At 39.9% G+C, this 25,124-nt stretch overlaps 1 protein-coding gene across 2 annotated transcripts; it reads right to left on the bottom strand.

Annotated features, from left to right (window-relative positions):
* Nucleotides 1-2,799: 2,799 nt before the first annotated feature.
* On the bottom strand, nucleotides 2,800-24,828 carry sh3glb2b (SH3-domain GRB2-like endophilin B2b). Of its 2 annotated transcripts, XM_080432306.1 has the most exons (12): nucleotides 24,704-24,828; nucleotides 22,917-23,058; nucleotides 19,243-19,371; nucleotides 16,368-16,501; nucleotides 14,864-14,956; nucleotides 10,434-10,496; nucleotides 8,618-8,641; nucleotides 8,091-8,180; nucleotides 7,068-7,168; nucleotides 6,575-6,589; nucleotides 6,239-6,449; nucleotides 2,800-4,671 (listed from the first exon to the last, which is right to left on the bottom strand). In XM_080432306.1, exons 1-12 carry the CDS (start codon nucleotides 24,764-24,766, stop codon nucleotides 4,564-4,566), a joined length of 1,173 nt encoding a protein of 390 aa, XP_080288432.1. In that variant the 5' UTR covers nucleotides 24,767-24,828; the 3' UTR covers nucleotides 2,800-4,563. The 2 variants fall into 2 exon arrangements, with proteins under 2 accessions (XP_080288432.1, XP_080288433.1); XM_080432307.1 differs by lacking the exon at nucleotides 6,575-6,589.
* Nucleotides 24,829-25,124: the final 296 nt, after the last annotated feature.

Raw genomic sequence — 25,124 nt, 5'->3', positions numbered from 1 at the left:
ATAAGTGGTGCCATTGCACTCAACTACTCATATGAAGTAAGTAGGACAGCCTGCTTTCACCATGAACCTTATCTGAACTGCTGCCATACCCAATACGCTTTTGCTGTGAGTTTCAGTGTGGGTGGGTATGTTAGAATGCTGTGATGCAATTTCCAACCTAAGTGGAAATTGTAGTGGGCTGTTTACTTAGATCATGTTTGTTCACTTTCTTTTATAGACACGTGAGGCACTTGCAAGAGGTGACATCAGGGAGGCTAAGACGTCCTCCCGCAAGACCCGGACGATGGTTCTGTTCAGTCTGATATTTGGCTGGGTCTTATACTGTGTGATTGTTCCGCTTCTTATTTTGACATGTGATTCAAGACAATAAATGTATATCTTATCCTCTGTGAATAAACTATGTAACTTCTGTCACTCAGTGACAGAAGTTACGAAAGAAATGCCGAGTTCTATTTATAGCCCAAAGCACTGAACTACTGTAGGTCTTACCTTTGGGATTCTCTTGAGTAATTTGTGTCTGGCATATTGAGAAGTACCCACCCACCCCCCTTATATCTATCCTAAAATCATCCTACTCAGTCATTCCTTAACTTAAGACTCACTGGTAGCCTTTGTCTGTGTTCTTCCCATTATATTCATTATTTCATAATGTTTGGGACATTTCTGGGCATCATCCTTTTGTGCGCGACTGTATGATTACCAATATGATTGCTTGCAACTAAAGAGGGTCTGATAATGGTGGACCAAAAACAAGCCGCAAAACGTTTGTGAATAAAACATTTGACCCCATCTGTATGGAGAAAAGTGGTTCTCAAACCTTTTCACGTGAAGGACCCCCAAAATGATACATATTTGGCTGCGGAGCCCCATCTCATATTTTGTGACAGTGACCCCCAGGAAGAAAAGATTTGAGTTAAACATGTTCGTTTTAAAAATATATATATATTCAAAGATTTGCACACATTTTCACGTTTTTTTTTTAAATAGCAGAACTAAGGCCTGGGCCACAGCGTGGCGGTCCAGGCACCCTAGCCCGCAATGCCAGCCTAACAGCGCGTTGTGGGTTCAAATCCTGATCCCGACGACCTTTGCTGCGTGTCACTCCCCATCTCTCTCCCCATTTCCTGTCAGTCTACTATCAATAAAAGGCAGAAAAAGCCCCCAAAATGTTTTTCCCCCGCTAATATAGTAACTAATTTAGCTGGGGACCCCCGGGAGTCCCCGGACCCCACTTTGAGAACCAATGTGGTAGAAACTGCAGAGGTCGAAGGTGGTCTCCCTGCTCTCCTATTGAAGACATTTAGATCCTGTGGTCAGGTACCTGTAGGACCCCTACTGGTTGACAAGAGACATTAAAAAATAGATACTCAAATGGAAATAACTCAACCTTCCCAAACTCGTTATGCTTCGCTGGGACTGGGGATGAAGGATTAGGCTGTTTTCTGTTTTAGAAATGTAGACCTTTAAGAATGTAGTTGAAATATATAACTATTCAGATTAAATTAATGCCGGAATCCAAGTAATGGATCATTCATTTGCACCAACTCGCACGGTCACACCATCCGAGTATTTGAAAAAATATGGTCCAAAAATGGTTATATAACATTTTGCATGGACTAAAGCATAATAAAATCTCGACACGACTGGGAAAAAACAGTGTACGGCCAAGTCCTATTGTGCGACTTGTCAAACAGTGTGAAAGGAGCCCCCAACACCGTTTCCTTAACAATTAACACAATATTTAAAATGTTTTAATAATATTGTTCCTGCTGTTCTACATAGTGCCAACCAGGTGAAAAAAAAATCACAGACTGAGGCTTTAACCTGAAATATCCAAGACCATTGGGGGTTTTATGGAAAATGCTTCTAAACATATTGCTAGTTTGACCACTTCAAATGCTATAATCTTTAAAAAAAAACATCACCAAAAATAGCCTACAGTATCTACAATAGAATACAATCGAAATCTACAATCTCTCAATGCGTCTGACGCAATGAGATTGTAGATAGCCTATCTACAATCTCTCAATGCGATAGCCCATTTACAATCTCTCTATGCGATAGCCTATCTACAATCTCTCTATGCGATAGCCCATCTACAATCTCTCTATGCGATAGCCTATCTACAATCTCTATGCGATAGCCCATCTACAATCTCTCTATGCGATAGCCTATCTACAATCTCTCAATGCGATAGCCCATCTACAATCTCTCTATGCGATAGCCTATCTATAATCTCTCAATGCGATAGCCATCTACAATCTCTCTATGCGATAGCCTATCTACAATCTATCAATGCGATAGCCTACAGTATCTACTATCTCTCAATGCGTCACAGACCCATTGAGAGATTGTAGATAGGCTATATCTATAGCCTATCTACAACCTACAATCTGCGACGCATTGAGAGATTGTAGATGGGCTATTTTCGATTGTATTCTATATTATAGATCGGCTATTTTCGCTGTGCAACATGCTTTCATTGAAGACATGCTGGCTTCTATGGAATCCAAATGACTGAAATCAGTTGTGGCAACTGAGAATTTTAATCCAAGATATTTGTAACTCTTTAACCACTTCTTAAAGCCTATATACTTAATTGACCCCCAGGGTTCTATGCCACCTCCTCTACACCAAATGTCTTTGCCAAAAATAGCCTACAGTATCTACAAGCTTGTGGATCAGCTATTTTCGCCAAACATTTTCACCCCAGAATATGGACACTAGGCTTCAAGTGGTTAAATACTCAGTAGCAACTATATTAGGTTTTCAAAAAAGAATATATACATGAGAATGGAATCCAAATAAAGGTTACTTTTAATTAAATTCCATACATTTCATTCATTCAGCATGGCTTAGGGACCGGCAATAAATATATACTGAAAAAGCAACAAAAAAAATGATAAAGGTGAAGGAAAACAAAATCACAGTAGCGATGATAAACCCTCGACAGAGTGCATGCATGTACGGCAACACAGCTCTGTGTGCAAATGCTTTGGTACTAAAGATCTGAGAGAAATAGACTTGTTACATCATATACATAAAACGTAGGTACAACCCGGACAAGCTACTAAAAAGTAGCACATGCAGCACTAAGAATCAAAAAGACACTTCAATGACTTAACAGACAATGGGAAAGAGAATCATTAAGATACAAAGGAGAGAGGGGGAAAAAAATATATAATAATCAATTGCATAGGGGGATCAAAGAAACTAAGATGACACACAAACAGGCATATTCACATCATAGTAATGAGTTACAGTCTTGCATGCCACACTGTGTAGTACAGGATTGTGTTTGCTCGGAGAAACGTCTTCTGTTGTTGAGTGGACATTTGCAACACAGACAGCATGTCTGGATTATAGCAGATGACCATAGCAGTGTTATTTCCCTTCACGTTAAGGCAGTTAGTAGTTATTGAACTTACAATATTTTTTTTGCTGCAGAACTGTTTGTAATGACCAAGAGGAAAATATCCATAATCCTATGCTATGGGATAGGGGTGAGCCAAAGTGGTAGTGAGTGGAGAAGGTTTACTTACATACAGTACTATCTAGAGCAGTGATTCTCAACCTTCTTTGATGTCGAGGACCCCCAGTTTGATATGCATTAGACCACGGACCCCTATTTGTCAACATTATTATTACCCCAATCTACACTTTAAAGTCTGCAGTGTTCATTTTAGTCAGAGTGTATACAGATGAAAACCATAAGGGTCCATTTGGTTCCATTTGCACATTCTCTGACTTAAAAACCGCCTCAAGGACTCCTGGGGGTGCCTGGACCCACGTTGAGAACCACTGATCCAGGGCATAGATAGAAACTTTGATAGGGATTGTTACGAACGGTGCAGAACAAGTAAATATGTGTGTGGGGTGTCTGCCAATTCATGATGACTCAACAAGATTCAACTTCAACCAGCATTGTTAGATCAAAGCCACCCTGAAACAACTAGATACACAAAGAAATACACAACTAGGAAAACAAAATCAAAATAACAGAACCAACAAAAAGGAATGTTTTTCTTTTTCAGGGTGATTCACTTCATTCACAATATTACCGATCTTAATTCCTACACAATTCCTATTCAAGTTGTAAATGCAACAATTCCTCCATAAACACTTCTGTGTAGTGTCCTTGTTGTTAATCTTCCAGTGCATTCGGAAAGGAACAAGTGGGTGTATGTATACCATATCAAATGCATACTTGTGAGTCCCCAGAAGTCCTCCTTATCTATATTATTACCAGAACACAACTAGTGAGGACGCTTTTTGCTTACAAGCGGAAATAAACTTTAGGATAACAGTAAACAGTGTCCTCAAAGTTATGCTAGTATCAATGTGTCTGCGTCATTGTGTTCATGTATCCGTTTATGTTTGTGTGCCTGTATGCATGTTTGTGACGCGTGTGTGTGTGTGTGTGTGTGTGTCCATGTGTGTGTGTGTGTGTGTAATAGCGTGCATTTGACTGTGTCCATGTGTGTGAATGTGCATGCGTATGTGTGTGTGTGTGTGTGTGTGTGTGTGTGTGTGTGTGTGTGTGTGTGTGTGTGTGTGTCCTCTTTAGCTAAGCAGCTCCAGATACGTGACAGGCACTTTTCCTTTCTGGTTGCCTCTCTCTCCAATGAGCCAATCACAGTCCATGCCCGGCACCGTGTATACTGTGATAAGCTGTGGGATGAGACACAATGAGAACCAATTCTATGTTATTTTAGGTGTCTAGTAGGGCTGTCACGCCCAATGCCCTATGCATACTACACCGAAATGTATTCGGCTGGCCCAAAACTACAATATGACATCATTCAGAGCTTTGGGTGGGCGGTCTCGGAACTGATTTCGGGTGTTCGGTGCCTCCCGAGATGTTGTGACCACCCGAACTAGTTTGGCTACTGTGATTGGTCAGACGTTGCACATTGTTTCCGCATTCAGCCCAGCTTCAAGTTCATTGAAGTGAAGCGAGCTAAAAGCAGCAGTAGCTTGGAAGAGAGGAACACTAATTTAAACATTGGAACATATGAATGCAAAAATAATTCTGTTTGCCTTTTAGGCTTTGTAAACACAACTTGCACAGGGCAGATATGACAAATAACTTAAATATATAAAGATATAACTGACATATTTAATAATTTTATACTTTCAAAATATCTTAAAAATAGCTAAATAGCCGATCTACAAGCTCACAACACGTCACCATGTAGATCTGCAATTTACGCTATTTTTGGGAATTTCTTTTGCATTTCTCAACATGGAAACGATTACGACAATAATGCAAAGTCATTGCAATTATTATCTCGAATAATTGCAATTCGGCGATTATGTAATAATTGTGACGGGTCTAGTTAATGCTCTCATGTATTAATAGGACAAGTCAATTTTATGAGGTAAACTTTAGCATCTACTGTAGGGAGGTGATCACACTGAGATGTGTCGCTACAGGTTCAGATGCCTTGCCAAATAACGCATTGGGCAAAACAGCGTGGTGCACCTGTGGTGTGGACCAACGTGCATCAAAACAGGAAGGAGAGCTATGACTCTGCGTCTTGCGCAAAAGTTGATTATTATAATCTTATGATATTAACACGACTAAAACTAGACTAACAGTAAAACATTTCAGATGACTAAAATATGACTAAAACTGAATGGAATTGGTTTTTTAAAGACTATGACAAAAACTAAATAAAAATTACCGTAGCTGTCAAAATCAACACTATTTTGCTGGCGACATATTCTAAGTGACGTGTCTCGGTGAGATCGTCCCCTACAGCAAGTTATGGATGTCTTTCTTTCTAAATTTAGTTTAGCCAACAAAGATTTTTGGTCGACTAGCACTGATCACTCAACAGCTGGCTAAATGTTACATCCTTAAATAATCATATGATCTCTTCAGGCCAAGTGTTTTTCTATTCCTATCCTTGCTGAGGAAATTTAATTACAGAAGAATGCACTGTTCTTCTGTAACAAAAGGTTAACTGGGACAAACACTTCATCATCACATGATGATGTGCTGATGGATGCAGGTTAAAAATAGAAGAACAATGCAACATGTTCTATGATCAGTGGCCTTGCAGGGAAGCGAGCACATCCATGTTCTCTTCGCTTATTATTTATCTATTTTTATCTTTCATTTATTATGGTGTCGTGTAGGTGGATGAATTGTACTTTTTTCTTTCTTTACACTATAGCAAAAAGCTCAAAGACATGGTCCCCATTTGGGCATCGTGTGCTTTGGTACCCTCACCTCATCAGCTAAAAGGGAGAGCTCACTGGAGTCAGCTGCATCATAGTCATACAAGACCTTGGCCTTACGGGTGCCCGTGGCTGGTGCCTGCACATCCTCAATCGTCAGCGTGTCCCCCTCCATGGTGGGGCTGGTTGTGGTGCTCGGCAGGGAAGAGCCGGCACCAGCAGACATGGGCGGGCCAACGTTTGTGGTGAATGCATTGGGGAACCTGGGAAACCAGAAGTAGGGAAGAAAAAGGCTCACACCCTAAGCTATAGACAAATTTAGTAGTCAGCAGAACACACAACCGGAAAAAGGTGTGATTGCACAATTTGTATTCTGAGTCATACTCACGCATCTCCATTCGAACTGATGCATGCAAGACAGTGAATGACATGAATGGGTCATGTGTTTCTTTCGAGTAACACTGTGGTTCACAGAATCAGTTCAGAATCTGACAATGCAACTAGACATTTGTGATGTTCCAGCGGTCCAGATTGGTGAAATATTGCCGTCAGGCAGAAAACAAAAACATTTTTTTGTCATAAATATATTCCCCCATATTTAACCAATGAAAAGAATTAACAAGAGATTGTGACAATAAATAACTACATTGGATCCATTGGAACACAGGTTATTTTCCCCATTTCCTGAAAAGTAACGCTTTGGACATACAAGGTTTCTACCCGACAGCGACCATTTACACATCAAGGCTACGCATTTATGTCTTTGTGATTGCAATTACAGCTAAGCCTTGGTGAGTCGAGACAAGCGACTGTCAAGCACCCTTCTCTAGATATTACATGTGGGGAAAAAACAGCAATGTGCTCTGCCATGAGGTCCTCACCTTCCCAGCTCTTTCTGGAGGTCCAGCATGTGCAGATGACACTGCTTGTAGTAGGCAGCCTGTGCCTCCACAAACTCATGGAGGCAGCGCAAGTGGTTCACCTTTGCCAGAACAGGAAAACAGCAGTCATTCTTAGAGCTGAGTCCCATGCATATATCCCACATTGTCCTACTCTACACACTCGAATAATATGCCCTTGACTTGGAGAGCAAAATACATTAATAAATAAATGTGTATCTATCTAGGGTATATACACACACACACATATTCTTTTTTTCTCTCTCTCATATACACACATACATACTGTGTATATACCATGGCATGGCTGCATTTATAACTGCTCTTTGCGGAAAGCAAGTGTGAACACCGTGCCGGCAGCATCATGACATTTGCATATTCTGGATGGTAGAACGACCATTGATTTATATAAAGTGAGGAAACGTGCTTTAATTAAGTGGCCGTTTTTAAAAAAAGAACAAGCGAGTTGACATTCCAAGATATGTTTCGAGTAGACATGAGGATTTCAGGCGGCAGGAGAAGCAGTCCACCTCTGTTAACCCCTGCATCCCTGTGATAACGAATGATGATCATATCACATTATTATTCTGTCTGTAAATGGTCACTTTTCAGGTTTGTAGGCATCAGTTTCCCTGGTTGGCCAACCCAACCCATCGGCTTCACGAATGTTTGTGCCACTGTAAGTGGTAGCGTGCACATTAGAATTCATGACGACACCAGGGATCCAGGTACAACGGATATTGCATAACTGGGCGGGGCACGCATTTCAAACTTGCATCATTCCCACCTTTAGCATTGTTAAATATGACAATATATGACCAAGAAACTGATGCAAACGTTTTTAAAACACATTTTTCATTTCAGCTCGACTTTAAATCCAGAAATGTTTTACATCAATTGCAATTAAATTAAGCAAACCTACATCAATTGCAACTAAATTAAGCAAACTAACACGACTACTTGGAAGTGACAGAATGAGGATAATGTAGTGAAGATGAGACCTACATGTGTACTGCTGATGCCCTCCAGTAGCAGCCTGGTGACCTCCGCCTGCCTGTCAAACTCTGTCTGGGCCACACGAAGCTCATGCTCTGCCTAAATCCCAACGATACACAACATTAGCCAGACGTTAAAGCCTGATTTGTACTTGGGTTGTGCTCCAGTGTCACGCAATAATAGCCGATCTACAAGCTCACTACGTGTCTTGTAGATTGGCTATTTGTGCTGTGCGACACCGGCGAGCAAGTATAAATAAATCCTTATTCATGAATGTCTAGAAAGCATTGGTCAAGGATCCCATTTCAAATTACCAAGAATTGTCTATCTATTGTAAACAGGAAACGGTACATAAAATAAACAACAAAAAAACATTACAGCTGGGTAGTCAAAATAAATAAGCAGTGGTGAAATGTATCAGAGTCAGCAGCCTACTTTACGTTATAGTATTTGGTAAGTTATGCTGTTATGACTTTGTTATAAGGGTCATAGAGAGCAACCAAGTCTCATGATCATTTGAATGTCATCTTACTCACTTTGTCCACTTCCTCGCTCCAGAGCTGAGAAACCGCAGCACAGCGAGAAGAGAAGGGGAAAGAGACACGTTCTGATGACATCACAGGAAAGACATTATTGCAAAAACACCCAAGAGAAACATTCCCTACGCTGATTAATGGTACGACTGACCTATGCTGTGCTACCAAAGTGTTGCAGCAAAAATACAATAATCAAAGGTTAGGATGCCTTCTAAGATTCAGGTTTTCAAAATGGGGGTCGCCTGAGGGTGTCAACCCATATATAGGCATTAGGCATATCCAGTTGTCCAGAAGCGCCCCAACCAACCATATATGGGCATGCCAATATACAGGTAATGTATATTGACATTAGGGATCTCCATATATGGGCATTAAAGGGACACAGACAGACGAGTACTCTGCAAAGCCCCGACACTACGAGTCAGACATATTGGTTGGATCGGCATGTGTGTGCGTGTGTGTGTGTGTGTGTGTACACACTAGTCACTGACTACCAACAGGCTCAGTCATCTTTAATAACAGTCAAGTGACACAATACTACACAAGTGAAGTGTAGTATTGTGTCTTTGCCAAAATGTGATGTGAACTTCTGATAATCCTCATTCAAGCTAGATCAAACGCAGTCGCGCACATCCACAAACCCTTTGAAGGCAGGTGCTGATGAACCAAAATTTGATTTTGAAATGATTTACAATTACTGCTCGATTTAAACTTGTCAAGACCTAGACATTCGTTCATCTACACTTACCAGACGTGCATAGAAAACCATACTGAGCTCCTTTTTTTTTTTTGGATGGGACTGAAAATGACTGGACAATATTATGAGTGGTGAACCAGTGGTTCTCCTGTGCTTCTCACAGGGACTCAACAGTAACACTGGCATTCATACCCAACTACTGTATCTAATCAGGAGCTGGCGCATTTAGACCTGGCACATCAGGTGGACACTATTACCCACTTGAATGCCAGCATCCATATTCTGGGGGGAACATCAGCGAAAAACTGGCCAATCTACAAGCTCACGACCCAACGCTTTGTGAGCTTGTAGATCGGCCATTTTTGGCAAAGAGATTTGGTGTAGGAAGAAAAAAAAAACGGTCCACTCAGGTCCAGCTAATAGTCTAGAGGGTCTAGAGGGTTTAGGCGTTTAACTACCCGGCACAATGGAACATAACAGAGCCGCTGTTAACTCATTCAGTGCCACTCGACGTCTAAGACATTTATTTTTTGGAAAAAAATGTTCAGAACCCAAGATATCATGATTTGAAAATGTTCTGCTCCATTCACTTCTTGTTTAGCCTCGATCTCCAGGCTTTTATGGTTTAGTTTTGCTAAAAAATAAAAGCCTGGACCAGCGCGTCGGTGTACCCGGTATGAGGAAGTGTTCATTTCCCCAACCAACCAGAGTGCAGTGGGCGTCGCTCGTAATGTTGTGTTAACGGGGCGGGGGTTGACGGACAGATCGGTGAACCAATGGGATCAGGCGCAGTCTCTCTGCGCCTCTATACACCCGCCCCTCTATACACGAAATCAGGAGCGTTGGTGCAGCCTACTTCTTGTTTAACTTCTTACTGAAAAAGGCTGTATCTCGGCTCCTAAGCACTTTTTTTTACAATGAATTTTGACTCTGGCACTCAGAGCCAAACTGCCAGAAATAAGTCAGGCACTGAATGAGTTAAGACAGCACTAGAGAGAGACAGTCTTCTATTCAAAAGCAGAAGAGCATGTTAATGAGGGTTACATGGTACTGTGTTCTATTCAAAGGCAGGAGAGCATGTTAAAGAGGGTTACATGGTACTGCGCGTCAGCTACTTACCGCAGAAGCACTGGCTGAGAGCACATAGTTCCGGGGTCTCTGCTCCTGAAAATCAGGTGCAGTCTACAGAGGAAACAGTACAGGGTTTAAGGGTTTACAGCATACATATCATGGCTTCCAGTGGTAGGCAAACAACATGCACAAAATCAATGACTATGGATACAACAAACGGCAAGCACAACACACAACACACATTTATATACCGTTTCTTACAGTATAAACATTTTGACTATTTTCTTTAACAGTGGGCATTCTAACAGGATATAAAAAATAAGAATCTATGCTTGTCAATCTGATAAATTATTAATTATGGACAATAAATTTAACTTGCCTTCGACTATCTCTGTCTACCACTGAAGTTTCATCATCACTTTTATCCCTTAAGGCAAGTTTGCCACATTTGTATTTACAGAAGCCAGCTGTGTAGGCGGATGATGCAACAACCCAAGTACACACAGGATACACGTGGAAGGCATAAACATCCTTTCCAATTCACACAAGCAATTGTTCCTCACCTGTGACCGAAACCAACCTGCATACCAGACAATAAACCGGACATTGACTGTAGGTGTAGACCTAATTGTTAGGGACCATTTGAAACTTATGACATGGGTAAACTGGAGGAAAACAGGGGAGGGCTATGTTTTTTTTATTTTAGTCCAAGGGAGGTTCATACAAATTTGAATCCATCAAATTAAAAATATATATATTATTTTATTAATTATTATCTTTATTTTACAGCTTTTTGAAATTCAGCAACTGTAGATTTAATCAAAAACTCTCCTCCACTGCTATTGTGCTTGCTCCTGGCCAAACTCTAAAAGCTGTATCAGTCAATCTTTGTGCTTGGCCTGTGCATGGCCCTATATCAGTCAATCTTTGTGCCAACTTGAACAACAGACATGGCGTTGCACAATTAAAGGACACATGTCTGTTCAAAACAACAACAACTGTAAACTGAGAAGAATCAACTGAGAGTTGAACCAGAGAGTCGCTGCTGCTTCATGACAACAGCCACAAATAATTTAATGGTTCCCGGATTGCCTGCTAATCTCTTCCTCATATCTCCAGTCCTATTTACACAGATTTAGGTATTTGTGTGTGGGAGCAAGGAGCCCAGCCACAGGACATATAGTAATGCACATTACCCTGCCCATAGTCATCACATTCAAAGAAGCAGGTCAGGGAACTTCCCATCACACCCCCCACTTATGTGATGAAGATGCTATGACCGGCATATAGAAACAATGGGACGGAATTTGGTGGGACGAGGGTCAATGATTCAAGAAAAAACATATTTCTGCCAGGAAGGGTCATGCCTTTTTTATTTCCGAGCAGAATAAAATCCTCCAATCACCCCTCATTCTAAATAACGAACAGTCCCGTAATGAGACTTTGCTGCTGGTTGTCTCAGCCAATGAATCAATATTTCTATATAGAGAGCACGTGCTGTTTACATGCGTATACAGTGGGTTTCAAAAGTGTGATTTGCCAGCAGCCAAAGGGGCTTCCGTTTGCGGCAGTGCGTCATCAATCAGACCTTTGAAACCCCATCAAAAGGAAGAAAAAGATCACGTCAAGAAAACTAGCATGGAATCTTGGAAGTATATAAACATTCCTTGGCCATTGTGTAATGGGGCAAGCATGATGACAATTAAATGTAATTTATTCTTCTGCGAAAAAGTGTTGCGTGAGATGTTGCTCGACAAAATATTACATATAAAATTAAATGAGCAATATGTTGCAAGGCACCTTTTCACCAAAGCATAAATTAGGCTTTAGGACCTTTGAGACCAGGCATTCCAGCACTTGTGGTGCATAAATGGATGGAACAGTTGGCAGAGATTGTCTGGATGGGACTCACACAACATAGGTCTTTATCCGTAACACAGATTGAGATTTTTTCAAATAATAATAATAATATATAATAATAATAATACCATATAATAATAAATAAGACTGACATGCAACTAGAGACGTAATTATGTCAAATGATAATCCGGAACAATTTGCTGATTTGGGGAACCAAATAATTTATTGACACTTTATAGCAATAGCAGATAGAAGTATCTTCTATCAACATGTTGATTTACTTTATCTTAAGGGCCATGTTCACCAAGAAGTTTTTTCCTGAGCGGAGTGAGCGCAGAGTATGTTGTTTTGAATTGTTTACTATGGGAGCCCCAGCAGTGTGACAGGGTGCCGAGCATTTATTTTGCGCTTGTGTGTTCACATGTGCCGTTTGTATCTGCTTGCTGAGAGCTGAAATATTTTCAACTCGAGCGTTTGGAAGCGCTTCTAGGCAAGCACCATGACGTTTTCAGACGGAAAAAAAGCCAGATTTACACTTCCATAATATCTGCAGATCAGCTATTTCCGTGACACCGCTGTAAGACGGGAAAGACAGGAAGGACATGCACATCCAAAACAGAAAGTTGGGCAGCCAGGTGCTGCTGAGCGAAGACCGGTACAAATTAAAATTTAAGAAAATAAACGCTCATGCACTGTAGGACTCCAAACTGTTTTATTGCACCTACGTGCTGCTATAGGAGCACGTAGCTGCAATAAAGCAGTTTTTAAATTGGTGCTATAGGAGCACGTAGCTGCAATAAAGCAATATTTTAATTGGTGCTATAGGAGCATGTAGCTGCAATAAAGAAGTTTTTAAATTGGTGCTATAGGAGCACGTAGCTGCAATAAAGCAATATTTTAATTGGTGCTATAGGAGCATGTAGCTGCAATAAAGCAGTTTTTAAATTGGTGCTATAGGAGCACGTAGCTGCAATAAAGCACATTTTTAATTGGTGCTATAGAGTACAGAAGTCCTGACGTCACTCGTTCATCCCCTGGATCGCGGAAGTAATTTCTCTATGGAGAATAACATTGGGTCATCTTAGAATCGTTTTATATAAGAATTGTGATCCAAAAATAAACAAACTGGCTCTGCGGTATTGTCACGGAGGTGGCTCTGTATCATTTATGATAGTCACTCATATTTGATACAGTCTGTTTCTAGCGAAAATGTTACTAATTCATTAGCGCTTTCTCACCGTCAGTTGATGCTTCATATCCATATGAGTCAAACCGCCGGATGTTTATTTTTGGAACACAGTTCTTATTTGACGCGATATTAAACACGTCTGTGGGAATTCAGAATTCGCGCAGCATTTTGAGCTTGTGAATCTGATACTTTTGCTACTTTTTGTGTGATCTACAAGCTCATGTGCCGCGCTATGAGCCTGTAGATCTGCTAGTATGATCTGATATGAAGTAGGGCATTCATTTACAAAAAGAAAACACAAAAAGTTAGAATATAGATATAGGAGGTTTCTGCCCGACTGTGACGATATTTACAAATAAATACAAAAATAGCTATACGATTATAGAAATTAAGCTCTGGAGGCTGGAGCCCTACATTTGTCTATGTTTACAATTTGCCAAAATGGTGCTTACTTAGAGACAATGTAGTGCTTAAAGACTCAGTGGAACCTTGTGCATCCAGTTGACCTGGAATTACATTCTCTTAAATTCTCCTGCATCTAAAACGTTAAAAGATATGTCAATGGGTTGTACAACATGCATTGACTGCAATGTTAAAATTGTTAACTTTTTTCTATTTTTATCCCACAATTTTGTAACCCATTTTTTCACCCAGTGCCAGTATAAAATTGCTAACTTAATGCAAATGCTAAATTTGTATGAACACTCAGATTCTTCAGAAAAATTGTTTAATATATGGAAACGTTTAGAAATTATTGTAGGAATTTGGCATAGGAAGCAGTGTGTGGGTCCCAATTTCCAATCCCCTGGAACCAACAAAGAATTTACCCAAATCTTTCTATTTCGATCAGATGCTCTGCTGCCTGGATTCAAAGGTCATAGTGAGTTAGTTTATAGTTTAAGGATAGGGATTCAATTATTTTTGGGCATCAGTATTTTAAACGTAGCCAACCACTTTTACCATTGACCAATTAATTCGATTTTTAAGGAGCAACAACATTTATGCAAAAGTGGCTTTTTGGCTGGTGTTACACTCCTACTTTGCTGGAAGTTCAATATGTTCACTTCACAAAATCTACAATAGTTAAAGACTGTTTTTTTTCCCTTCCCACTCATTGCCTTTCCACTTAGCTGTGAGAATAATCAGATTCCACAGTGCCAATGGTGAAATTGCCAAAGCATGTGAGAAAGGGGGAAAAAACCAGGCAAGAGGGGGATAACACAATATTTCAAAAATACTCACATCTCCCTCGCACTGTAAACATTAGAATAAAAACACATGTTAGTCAGGGGAAAAACACCCCAATGCCAGCCAGTAAACGATTAGACGAATGATGGGTGAGTTCAGTTGGGTGTCTGGGGAGGCAGAGAAGGCTATCGGGTGGAAGTATAAGGACGTGGAAGGGAAGGGGCTGCATGGGGGGACTCACCGAAGCCTTAGCTTCTGCCAACTTGGCTTTCTTCAGGCGGGCCTTACAGGCGTCCAGATCCAGACGACGGTTCTCCAAGAGACGCCTCTCTTTCTGAAGCCCACATCGACAGGAGAAAGAGACTTGTCAAGCAGCTACTCTGCCTACTCACATGGTGCAACAAAATCGTATATATAGTAGGTTATAAAGTTCACTCTTGATCCTGTGACTGGGAGGGGAAATCTACACTGCTACCCTCTGGTGGCTGCATTCAGAGTTCTTTGATTGGAAAATTATAACAGATTTCACATCATAACACTTCCTCAAACTTCTAAACATTTCTTAACACAAATCTAGTTTTTATATGAATTTATTATATATATATAATAAATAATTTATATATAATATAATAAATTAAATATAATTTATATTATATATAAAAAGAACCAGAATAAAAAGTATGAGCAATGTGCTCAAACTTGGTATCTGGCACTGGAGTAGTATACTGTAGTAATAAATTGTGCTGCGTCAGCAAGTTGTTCTTTTAGGAAATCAGGAACTATTCAAGGAAAGCTGCAAATCAACAAACGTACATGAGCGTGTGATGTTCCTCAATTTGTAGACAAGCATTAGATGGGCATCCTGCCACAAATTGCTAACCACACAAAATCTAGGACATTATTTCATAATATTGGTTTATTTGGTTACATTAGAAAAGCTGAACATCTCAAATTAAAACAGATTTCACATCATAACACTTAGTTCCTCAAACTTCTAAACATTTCTAAACACAAATCTTGTTTTTATATTAACTCTTTCAGTGCCAAGAGTATTTTCATAAAGTACTCCCCCAGTGCCAGCAATTTGCGTTTTTTTTTTTGTAATTTTTCATTCAAATAAATGATCTGATTGGGTTTTTAAACCCATAATACAGTTCTACCAGTAGAGAGCAACAAATCGACACATCGATGACCTCGCTGGCTCACTCACCCCATCCCAAACAGGCTCACGTCATATCCGGTCATAACCGGATGTTGACATTTTCGACAATCGTTGATGGGGCTAAATTACGATGCGATACACGACTACGATGACTGATCGTCACCCAGACCAAAGAGAGTAGACGTGGACCTCTCCGTTCGCTTTTTATACCGTGTGAAAAACCATGACTTTCCCTATTCTGGCCGAAAATCACCAGAGAAAAACAACGTGACCCGGAAATGATTTTTTTTTTTTACATCCGGCTCCGGGAAGGAGTCAGGAAGCGAAAGTGATCATGAAAAATAAACAGAATAGCGCGACCACAGTCAAAAGTAAAAACTCGGGATTTCTCGTGCTGGCACTGAGGGTACTCGGGAAAAACTCGGGGATATCTCGGGGCGTGGCACTGAGAGAGTTAATTTATTAAGATAATATAATAAATTAAATATAATTTATATTATATATAATAAGAACCAGAATAAAAACATTTTAAAAACGTAGGAAAACAATGACCTAAGTCGTAGTAGGTAGAGTTCAAACTCACTGAGATGGTCCTCCAGTCTCCTTCCAGAAAGTTACGGAGTGGGTTGAGGAAGCCGATGGCTGAAGCCTGGAGGAACTCCCTCTCAGCCCCTCCAAGTCTCCTCTCACACTCTCCCACCTTGATCAAAGTCGTTCCTATTGGAAAAAAAGTATATGCACAAACACGCACACATTAATTTCCAAAATAACCAGATTATTAATCAAATATAGAAAATTATATATCTATTTTTTGTTAAAGATCTGGAAATTATCAAATGAATTTCCTGCCTCTTTCAGTGGGGTTATAGCCTGACACTCAGCCTGAATTTTCATTTAGTTTCACTCCATTATTCAGTCTGAAAGCCCTCTCAGTGCAGCCGTTTTCTGAGATGGGGGCATGGCCAAAATTGGACTCTTTGGCCATTGGTTCATTCTGGATTATCCCGATCCCAGATTTTCAACCGAGAAACACCCGCCTTCGACAGCGTCACCAGACACTGAATGCGAGGCTAACGATTCAGGGGGTGGAGCCAGGCTAGTGGGGTTAACAGATTTTTTGATTTTAATTAAGTAATCACATTTGGAGGGGAAAATATTGTTACCTTTAAAGCTTTAAAGCTATACAATACAATGAGTCGCAATGCAAAACGTTATGATGAGCTTGTAGATCGGCTATTTTCAAGTAGTTAATTGATTTAGTTGATTTTGAATCGATTCATATATCATACATTAAAGAAAACTACTTTTTGTACATGAATGGACCCAGTGGACCCTGAGGTTTTGATTAACTTAAACCCTATATACAGTACTTTGTTGAACTTAGTCCTACTTGGTCTGCTTCTTTTCTTCCCTTACACCAAATCTCTTCACCCCGCTGTGAGCTTGTAGATCTGCTATTTTTGCCAAATGTCTGAATAGGGACGGTAGGGTTCATGTGGTTAAATATACTTAAGTACTGTGTACGATATATCAAGGACCACATTTACCTGTAGCAAAAAACAACATAAAATTACTTTTCACATCTTTTCTTACATCATAAATTTCGTAATTTATAGCAGCCTTTGATTTGTTGTTATACTGTATGAGACAAGCGGACAATGTCAATTTACTAGGGCACAACTGTTGCTAAGTCCGTTACCAACGCAATGTATGCTGATATGAGGACACTTGCAGCTCCACCTAGTAACCCAGTGAACCCACATACATGAATAATGGATAGACCGCAACTGAGATACCAAACTACAACCACTACAAGACACCTACATAGAGACTTGCAGCATTTTTTACTCTTCATTGCTAAAAAAATTATAAAAGCGGTAGGTAGGTTGATTTTTTTCTATGTAGATACAACAGAGGTGTGAACGGAGTGGGTTTCCCTGCCCATTAAACAGATTTAGAACACGGCAGACTTAAACTTGCCATGTCTACACAGCCCCACATTATTCATGTGATCTGATATAGTATCAGTGAAAGACTTGTGCCAAGAAACGAGCACTTGCTACTGTAGTGCTATCGGCTGATACTGAACAAATGTTAATCTATCATTATATAGCACCTCACATGAAAAGTTTCATGTGACATTCGGTGAAGCATGGGCTTAAGTGTAAGACATAATAAACCATACCTCACCCTAGACTACTGTGCTCATACTTCTGGCACTGGAGATGGTTGGAAAAGGACACAAGTTATTGTTCAGCAAAAATATTAACGTATAAGTATCGCAAAGTATTCAAAACATAGTAATAAATTGTGCTGCGTCAGCAAGTTGTTCTTTTAGGAAATCAGGAACTATTCAAGGATTTGACGCAAATCAACAAACGTACATGAGCGTGGGCTGTTCCTCAATTTGTAGAATAACATTAGATGGGCATCCTGCCACAAATTGCTAACCACACAAAATCTAGGACATCATTTCATAATATCGGTTACATTACTGGGTTCATCACTCTTTAGTCACTAAAGAGACAAGCACTCATAGCTAGCAAATTTGTGAGAAACAAATTGGAAAGAGAAACTGCACAAATAGTACTAATGAATGAATGGATGAATAAATTGGTTAATAAAAAAAACAATCACTCAATAGAGTGATTGTTTTTTTATTGAAGCTGCATCGCCAGCACATGATATTGCCACTGGTTCACTTTTGATTCTTCAATTGACAGGCACAAGGCATGCTCTTATTGATAGGCCACAATTTTCATTATAAATCGGGGATCTTGCCAAATTACCCAATTGCAAAATCCTAATGATTTCCTGTTTTTATTAAAAGAGAGCTTACCAAAATGCGTCGTACAGATACTGTAGTAGCAAAGAGTAAACATTTCTTCTTTTTTAAAACGTGATCTGTATCGGCCCCAAAATTCCTAATCAGAAACCCCTAATAGATATCCTAAATAAGTACTGCTGCAGGCTGCAGAGACTAGGCTGCAACTGAATGCTGTTAAAGAAGAGCAATATTGATCCTCATGTTCACCAGAGAGGGAGAGACCATGATTCATTTCTATTGGGCTGACGAAAGGACGCCATCCCTTAGGGCAGTGAATGATGGGGAAAGAGGGGAAGAAATCCAATAAAGCTCAATGGCTTTCATTATCTATTAGACTTTACTCTCACCCTGTGAGGAAAAACAGCAGAAGAAAGTAAAAGAGTGAAACGCTGATAGAAATACGATTAAGATAAACATAACATCGCATTTGGTGGATGCTGCACACTAGTGCCAGTGGGAAATTCTGCGCTAAACACAGAATGTTACTCTCTTAACCAGTGTTAATGCCATACTGAACCCATTGAGTAACATACTGCATAGAGGGGAACCGCCGAAGAAAAACAAAAGTTTCTAATTTACAAAATGCCTAAATTTAAGTGAAATCTAAGATTATTAGCATCCACACACTAACCATAAGGAGCTCCAGCACCAAAATCCTTGGCTGCATCCTGCATGTACTGGCCCAACAGTTCCCCATTGGTGATTCTGTTCGGTGCCTTTCTATCAAGCTTCTCATAGAGGAACTCCTCAATCCTCGCGCCTGTGGAGAAAGAGACAGAGACCCTGATTTATGGCAGGGGCAGGCAAATGGAACAGCGCTCGAGTCCTTTGGCTAACCTCTACCCCCATTCATGCAGATAATGAATTCACCAGAAGTCGCATTAGCCAGGTAGCAGAATCTGTAAATGTGACAATGGCAGCAAATTTGGTGGAGAAAACACATGGATTTACATGATCGCTGTGCCCTGTCTATTATAGCCCTAGAATGGCTGATATTCCATACATTTCATGTATTCCACAAACAGTCATAAAACACTAAATGCAATTTCTTGGATGGATTTACCATTCTAATTTGTAGAGCTCTGTATGTATTTCACCAAATAATTAAATGCTGCTACTGGCGGTCAGCTCTCGTCATATGGTATCAAATCCTGTTAAAAGTTCTGGCAAAAAACTTAAATGTAGTAAGATATCTCTAAAATACCACATTTCCGCAGACCACATTCTCTGTGCATGACAGAATGGCATTCATAGCAGCATTAAAACATCTGAAAACGTCCTTCATAAGCTCATACGTATGTGTTCATTGAAGTAAGTTCACAGAGGAGATTGTGTCTTGTACCTGTATTTAGGACATCTGGACATCAAGGCAAGAATCAAGGAGAAGAAGGTGAAACATCTGTACACTGGTTTAAAGCTCCCAACATTTTATTCTTTCATTCTTTAATAGCGCAACGTTTCAACCTTATAGGTCTTCATCGGGCAAATCATTTGCAAGATGAAGACCTATAAGGTCGAAACGTTGCGCCATTAAAGAAAATATTTTTGGGGGAGCTTTAAACCATTGAAGTAAGTTTTCACATGTTTGGTCTGCTGTGAATAGAATGGAATATCTGCCATTCAAGGCCTATGTCCGTTTATGATGTAAAACATCAATTAACGGCATCTGAGGAATCAGTATAAGCAACAAAGATCAGACTCTAAATGGTATAGAGATAAAGGTCAACTATTTTTCCAAAGGTATGGGAAAACTCTCTAAACATTATGACCCATCAGACTATAATTATAACTTACACACTACAAAGACACACACACCACTACACACCATACAACGGTATTCATCAACAATTCAGATATGGATGATGCTAAAATACTGAGGAATGTCTATGAACCAGTCACACACAAACACAATGAGTGGGAATTGCACATAGGGCAATAAAGTGAGAGGGGGAAACCAAAGAGCCCCTCATAGGCAATTAAGGTGTATAGAGACACAAGTTAAATCACAAACACTGAGCTTTTCAAATGTCCCATGCTGGTTATTTATCCACCCACAGCACCTGCTGGCCCAGGTGTGCCCAGAGAAGGCACAACATTGTTGATTGAAGCCTTCACTGGTGGTGCTGGATTGGTAGATATTACCCACTGTAATTATTTAAGCACCTTATGAATTGTGAGTCTCTTTGGATAAATAAAAGTGTCCGTCATGGTCGTATTTGATTTTTATACCAAATGGTAGAGTTGATTTGGTCAAGTTCATGTCCAGGGTAGGAAACCAACTGTTTATGACCACTCTAGGCAGCCGGCGGGTTCCAAACTCAACAAAACAATTTCACTATTTCGCTGGCCAAATACAATTTTTTGAATTGACAGTAATCTATAAATCAGTTTAATCAAAGCACAAGCAGTGTTAACAGTAGATACTCTTACCCTGAGCCCACAGGGATTTTTGGAGCATTTGAACAGTGGCTGGTGTTAATGTCCCACCCTGTTCATCTATAGACCAAAAATCTGTACTAGCAGTCCACACGCATGAAAGGATTCCAATAGCAGGGCACTAGAGGATTGGTTCTCAACCTTTTCAGGCCGCGACCCCCTAAAATAATCATATGTGAAGTTGTGAACTGGGGACCCCCCACCCTGACAAGCACTTGGAATTGAAGGAGTTGAGGCATTACATTTTGTTTGACTCGTTTCCACAGATACAAAATGTGAAAATAGCTGATCTACATGCTCACAACGCCTCACAAGAGATCAGCTATTTTAATAATATTTGACAATTTTCCCAATGTTTGACAACAAATTATTTTCAGAAGTGTTAAAAAGGTCTTAAAAGTCCTTCAATTGTCAATTTGTAAGTGCAGATACCCTGTATACACTTAAATTGTATGTTGGTTTGTTTACTGTTGAGTGAGAATACAATGTTGCACATTAAACTAATCATCTGGGGACCCCCTAAAATCATTTGGGGATCCCGACCCACAGGTTGAGAACCACTACACTAGAGGAGGAGGCATAATACTCACCAGTATGATCAACTGTAGCATGGAGAATCAAAAAGTCACAAGTTAGAGTTCCCTGCTCTCCAACATGGTACTGCATATCATTGTAAAACTGCTGCTGCTCGTTATCAAGCTGTATTAATTACAGTGTAATTTGATCTCGTTGCATATCAGTGGTTGTAGAAAATGTAAAAGAAATAAAATAAAATGTGGTTTTGCATCTATTATTAACCCTCTATTGCATGGTGTTGGACCCAAGGAACACAACAACTTTTTACCTTACACCACCCTTTCAATTTAAAATAAATAAATAATAATAATAACGCCATACATGTCTGCATGGAATAAAATTAGGGGCTGAAGTAAGTTTGGCCTTCTGTCTAGGGGGGAGGATAATAGATAATAATTACTATTTGTGCAGTTTCTGTGCAGTTTCTCTTTCCAATTTGTTTCTCACAAATGTACTAGCTATGACTGCTCGTCTCTTTAGTGACTAAAGAGTGATGCACTCCTACCCAGTAATGTAACCAATCCAATATTATTCAATTCAAACTTTATTCCAGACACACAGGGGGTCCATATTACATACGAATTATGAAATAATGTCCTAGATTTTGTGCGGTTAGCAATTTGTGGCAGGATGCCCATCTAATGTTATTGTACAAATTGAGGAACATCACACGCCGTCACGCTCATGTACGTTTGTTGATTTGCGGCTTTCCTTCACTCAAATCCTTGAATAGTTCCTGATACCAAGTATGAGCACAGTAGTCTAGGGTAAGTTATGGTTTATTATGTCTTACACTTAAGCCCATCCTTCACCGAATGTCACATGAAACTTTCTCGAAGTAAAGCCATATGGGAGTGGGACACAGTGCCACCAATTGACAGGATAAATTTCACTTTTTTAACATGTTTGGGGTTACGCACAACATGCATATAAAAACTTGTTTTGCTTTTATTAATATATTAAAAGTGTGTGTGTGTGTGTGTGTGTGTGTGTGTGTGTGTGTGGGGGGGGGGGGGGGGGCGGGGGGTAATTATTGTCTGGAGGACTGGAATATTATATGGAATATTATATTATATTTTTATATTATATGAAATTATTATTGATATATATAACAGGGACCACCCATCTCGCCCAAAAAATTGTGTGAAATGCATAGAGGGTTAAGTTTTGTTTCCAAACTGAACGTACAAATTCCCAAGGGTATGTGCGCTAATGCAAAGAATGGATGATCTGTCTGTCAACTGTCAGCTGACTGTTGGTCATTTAATGACCGTGTCATTGTCCTAGTCTTACTTGGGTTCGGCTGCAACAGGATCTCTGTCTGCCTGAAGATTTTCTCTGTCCAGTTTTTGGTGCAGTCTGCACGGCTCAGCAGGTTCTCAAAGTGTGCATCCAGCTCCGTCTTCTCGGAATGTCCCAACTTCTCCTCTGTAAACTAAAGAAGGAGTCAAGACAGTGCCATCATAGAAACTCTACAGATGATTGGTTCTGTAGACCCAGGGGTCTTTGCTTGCGGGGGTACCAGGTAACCTGACTCCGTCAAATGGAAGAAGCTTGCGACACACATTTTGTTTCACAGCAGGGAGGGGGGTTTACCAGGCTAGGTACCAGGGGGTCCCCAGCAAAATTAGTTAATATAGCGTCACAATCATTTGACCACTTAATCCCTATGTTATACTTTGGCTACTTTTTTTTCTTTAAATCTCGAGTACATTTTGAATACTTTTTAAAGCCAACATTTTAACTAAAATCTTTGCTTCTGGGGACCACTGGCACAAATAAAATATCAATTTGGTGGTCCTTGACATGAAAAGGTTTGAGAACCAATGACATAGAAACATAAGTTTTTCAGAAAACTGTTAGGACTTAAGAGACATTTAATAGAATCGGGTCCTCAGGTCTAAATGGGCTAAAGCAGGAGTAGCATCATAGAAACAGACGCTCCCTCGTCTCCCAAAACCTGTTACAATGGCATCATTGACATGTTATAATATATTGGCATTATATCCAGAGTACACCTGTAGGCTGTTATTATGGTATTTACCCAGCTCAGCGACAACAAGCCTAAGGAACTGAGTGGGCCTGTCACAATTATTATATAAATAGTCTAATCGCAATTATTCAAGTTAATCGCAATTATTTTTGCATAATCGTCATAATCGATACCATGTTAAAAATATTCAAAAAGCTGAAATAGCTGATCTACAAGCTTGTGACGAGTTGTAAGCTTATAGATCTGCTATTTCTGCTTTTTTCAAATGTATACAATTATTAAATACGTAAATAATGTCTATGTATATTTAAGTTATTTGTCATATGTGGCCTGTGCAATTTTTTATTACGAAGCCTAAAAGGCAAACAGAAATTAATTTTGTATTCATAAGTTCCAATGTCAAACACACAATTAAATCGTTTATCGCAATTATTTGAGTGACAATTAATCGTCAACTTAAATAAATGTGTAATCGTGACAGCCCTATAGAACTGAGCACGGGTTCGTGACGCAGCGGGATAAACCCAAAAACCTGTTGTAATCGTGACACCGCAAAGTTCGAGTCCGAGGAGTTTGTCACTATAAGCTCTCGCTTGTCATTCAGTCATTTTATTGTAAATGCACTTCACTTTCACTAGTGTCAACTTCTCTCTGGCCAATTCATTAAGGAAATTCAACTGAAAAAAAATGGGACGTTGATACTGATGTAGTGCTGCTAGCACGCAGCTAGCAAGTCGCACGTACATAACATAACCCTGTTGAATGATGCTCGGTTCGTTAGAGCCAACTGTTATTATAGTAAACACGATCATTCTGGAGCCTACTTTTTATTTCTCTCAATCTAAAGATGCAGAATAATGTCAATAATCTCAAAGTGACGTATGACACACGACCATTTAATCTGCTACCTACTACGGTACTAGCTAGCTAGCACTTCGGCAAGCTCGAGCTTGCCGAAGTGCTAGCTAGCTTAGCCTAATGCTAACGTTACGGTTGTTGGGCAGTATTAGCTCTAACGTTGCCGATTCAACTGGCCGTTAAAAATGAAAGCGACACGTTTAGGAATTATTACCAGTTACATAATTACCTGAACTGCCCGTGTGAAAAACACCCCGGCATCGCAAGCTAGTTTCTTTACGTTGAAATCCATGATTGAACTGTGTGCTAAATGTTGGGTCTGTGTGGCCGCATCTGTCACGACCCAAGCCACTGTAGAATATATATGACCCCTAGATGTCGCTGTGGTTGCTTATTTGTATAACTTATTCATGGGGCTCTCTAGGTTCATTATGAGTAATACTAATAATAAATACATAAATAAAAAGCACATGAAAGAGAGGATATGATATTTTGATTTTCAGATGGACGTTTGTATTTACTCAAACTTCATATTTATTTGGTATATATAGTCGCCCAGCTGTTGCGCTACTGTTCTACTGTCGAGTGAAGAGGAATATGCTCCTTGAGTCCTTCCCCATGGCTGCGACAACGCTGTAGTAGCCCAGTAG

Source organism: Gymnoscopelus braueri (genome assembly GCF_963280865.1).
Source record: "Gymnoscopelus braueri genome assembly, chromosome: 7".
NCBI lineage: Eukaryota > Metazoa > Chordata > Actinopteri > Myctophiformes > Myctophidae > Gymnoscopelus > Gymnoscopelus braueri.
This window is presented reverse-complemented; position numbering and strand designations above follow the sequence as displayed.

What these genes read in the sequence shown, in the direction of transcription:
- sh3glb2b (XM_080432306.1), bottom strand. Translation starts at nt 24,766, where the DNA reads ATGGATTTCAACGTAAAGAAACTAGCTTGCGATGCCGGGGTGTTTTTC. An exon ending in GAGACTGGAGGACCATCTCA is followed by an intron (nt 14,957 to 16,367) that starts GTGAGTTTGAAC and finishes TGTGGGCTTCAG; the next exon opens with AAAGAGAGGCGTCTCTTGGA. An exon ending in TCTCAGCCAGTGCTTCTGCG is followed by an intron (nt 8,642 to 10,433) that starts GTAAGTAGCTGA and finishes GCGGTTTCTCAG; the next exon opens with CTCTGGAGCGAGGAAGTGGA.